Here is a 2,319-nt window from a genome sequence, read left to right as displayed (position 1 = left end):
AAAGGGGCCAAATTTTATGGAGCGCTCTAAAAGAGGATTGCGCGTGAGAGACTCCAGACACTGGATAGGGTCTCGATAGAAGAGGTGGGGCTTGTTTTTGGTAGGGACAGCCGTTGTAATCTCCATGGTCTTCCAGGCTGGACCAGCAGGAAGCATTTCAGCTCTGTTTCTAAGGTCTTTGGCATTGCAAAACGATAGGCCAAGATTCTGAATCTATGGATATTTGTGTAAACAGGATTATATGAAGAGGAATACCAACTTACAACCGTTAACTTGAGGAATTTGTCCGTAGATGCCAAGCTTAGGTTTGACTGAAGCAGAAAGGAAGCAAGTTCCCATTCATCTCTTGAGGCAAACGGGTAATATATATTGAACTTTCGCTCTTCAGAATGCGTGTCTTGATCAAAAAGGTCCATAAATGTTGACCCAGGCCCATAGGTTTCAGAGGAGTTTGGATAGTGTTCTTTGAAATAGCGAGCTGGTGGTACGTCTGGATGAGATTCCGTTGCTGAGATTGTTGGAGTTCTTGGTGTGTCGACAGGCTCCTCAGAGAAGTCTACATCCATGTCCATAGGGGCAAAGTCTGGCTGTGTTCCTTCTCCATGAGACCCATAGCCTGAAGCTGGAGCCCCAACATCAGGGCTTGTAGGTTGAAGTAGCGTGGATTGAGGATTTCCTTCAAGTTGTTTCAAGAGACCCGTGTTGATTTCAAGAAGTTCATTGTAGTGGATAAGGCAAGCAGAGTATGGCTGATTCAGGTGGTTTTGCACTCGAATGTTATCCTTGAAGCTCTTTCCACAATGCGGGCAATACACCTTCATAAGAGTAGAATAGATGACGGCAAAATTTCACAGGTGGCTCAGCGCTGACCAGCCAAATACGTGAGAAAACATACTTCTGCATTCTTGGACACAATGTTTCTTCCCGTGACAATGAAAACCGATATGTAATACTAATGAATCTTGTACCCTCTTACCCTTCAAGGCCAAGCGATAAAGAAGTAAGATTTTGTCTTACGTAGCCATAAGTCAAAGTAAAACTGTACTGATGTACAACTCAGCCAGAAGACCCTTAGAACAGTTCTTCCCCTTCATCGTCGTGATATGTGGCATGGCTTTTTTCTTGTTATCGATGATGCAGTTGGGAAGCGCTGCTTCTCGGTTGTGTGGAAAAGGCCCAGCCTTCCAAAGTAACGATCTCCAGATGCGCTTTATCGATAATCTCGGACTCCTGTACTTGTCTTCAAGTGATGAACGATCGATGGGGATCATGGTGGTATGGAAAGTCAAAGTATGACAATAAGATTACTCATCATTATACATTACTCACGAATATTAAACTGGATATCTGAGGATGAGCTGTAAGTCCGAACTTCCGAAATCTCCCACCCAAGTCCATCACAAGACCCATCTTGCGACCCAACCAATCACCAAAGGAATTGCCTTGGCACATCCTAGATTGACTTGTTACTTAGATAGAAGTGAAGGGATGTCAGGTCACATACAGGTTTGCACGAAGTTAAGTGGGAATGGTAGATGTCAGGATTGTCGTTCCACCAACGTGCATTCAGTCTCTGAAGATAAACGGGGGCGACTCAAGGTATGGATTAACTATATGAGATTAAATTGTAAATTGTCAGACATGCAGCAATTTAGATATTAAGAAACGGACAGCATACCTCCTCATAGAAAAACAACCATTCAGCCTGCCAGGAAGCATGATCATTGCCATTCAAATGGGCTCCTTGAACAATAGGTGACACATTCTCATATGTCACAAATGGTATGTCCCATGGACTTTCACGGGATGAATGTCGCTGGAGCAGAGAGACAATACGTCCCCATGCTCTTGCCCTCCAACGCATAAGTATGAAACCTGTAATATAGATCTTCATTGATAATACTTCTTACTAGCAAATATGGGTTTGGACTTACAGAAGTGACAGGTAATAAAGTCCTGAAAAGTGGGGCAGGTTAGAATATCACGTAGAGGTTCAAAAAGATCCAATACTCACTGAGTAATAAAGAGAGCAGATAAGACAGCAATAGGAAAGCAGGTAGATAGCATGCAGTGAAGAATGAAATGAAGGAGTGCGATGGTGTATGCGCGCAACACAAACGAGAGGAGGGAGGACGATTAGCGTGAAGAAAGAGTTCAAAGTGATTTTGATGGAACTCGGTACGGTTGCGGGATGTCACGTGCGGGTTTCTAATTGTCAGAAACCACCCGTCTGTCTCTCTTGACCATTCCCTCCCTCTTCCAACTCCTAACGCCTTCTCCCATGCAGCACTCACATCACCACCCCACATCTTAATAAGT

The 2,319-nt window shown here is 44.0% G+C and overlaps 1 protein-coding gene across 1 annotated transcript; it reads right to left on the bottom strand.

The window, feature by feature from the left end:
* Window positions 1-1,773: 1,773 nt before the first annotated feature.
* On the bottom strand, window positions 1,774-2,067 carry LACBIDRAFT_310275 (uncharacterized protein; the record flags this gene model as incomplete). The annotated part of the gene is made up of 3 exons (XM_001887333.1): window positions 1,774-1,875; window positions 1,935-1,956; window positions 2,015-2,067. 3 exons carry the CDS (start codon window positions 2,065-2,067, stop codon window positions 1,774-1,776), a joined length of 177 nt encoding a protein of 58 aa, XP_001887368.1.
* Window positions 2,068-2,319: the final 252 nt, after the last annotated feature.

This window comes from Laccaria bicolor, genomic scaffold (genome assembly GCF_000143565.1).
Source record: "Laccaria bicolor S238N-H82 LACBIscaffold_44 genomic scaffold, whole genome shotgun sequence".
Classification (NCBI taxonomy): Eukaryota; Fungi; Basidiomycota; class Agaricomycetes; order Agaricales; family Hydnangiaceae; genus Laccaria; species Laccaria bicolor.
The sequence above is the reverse complement of the archived record's forward strand: the minus strand, read 5'-3'. Positions and strand labels throughout refer to the sequence as shown.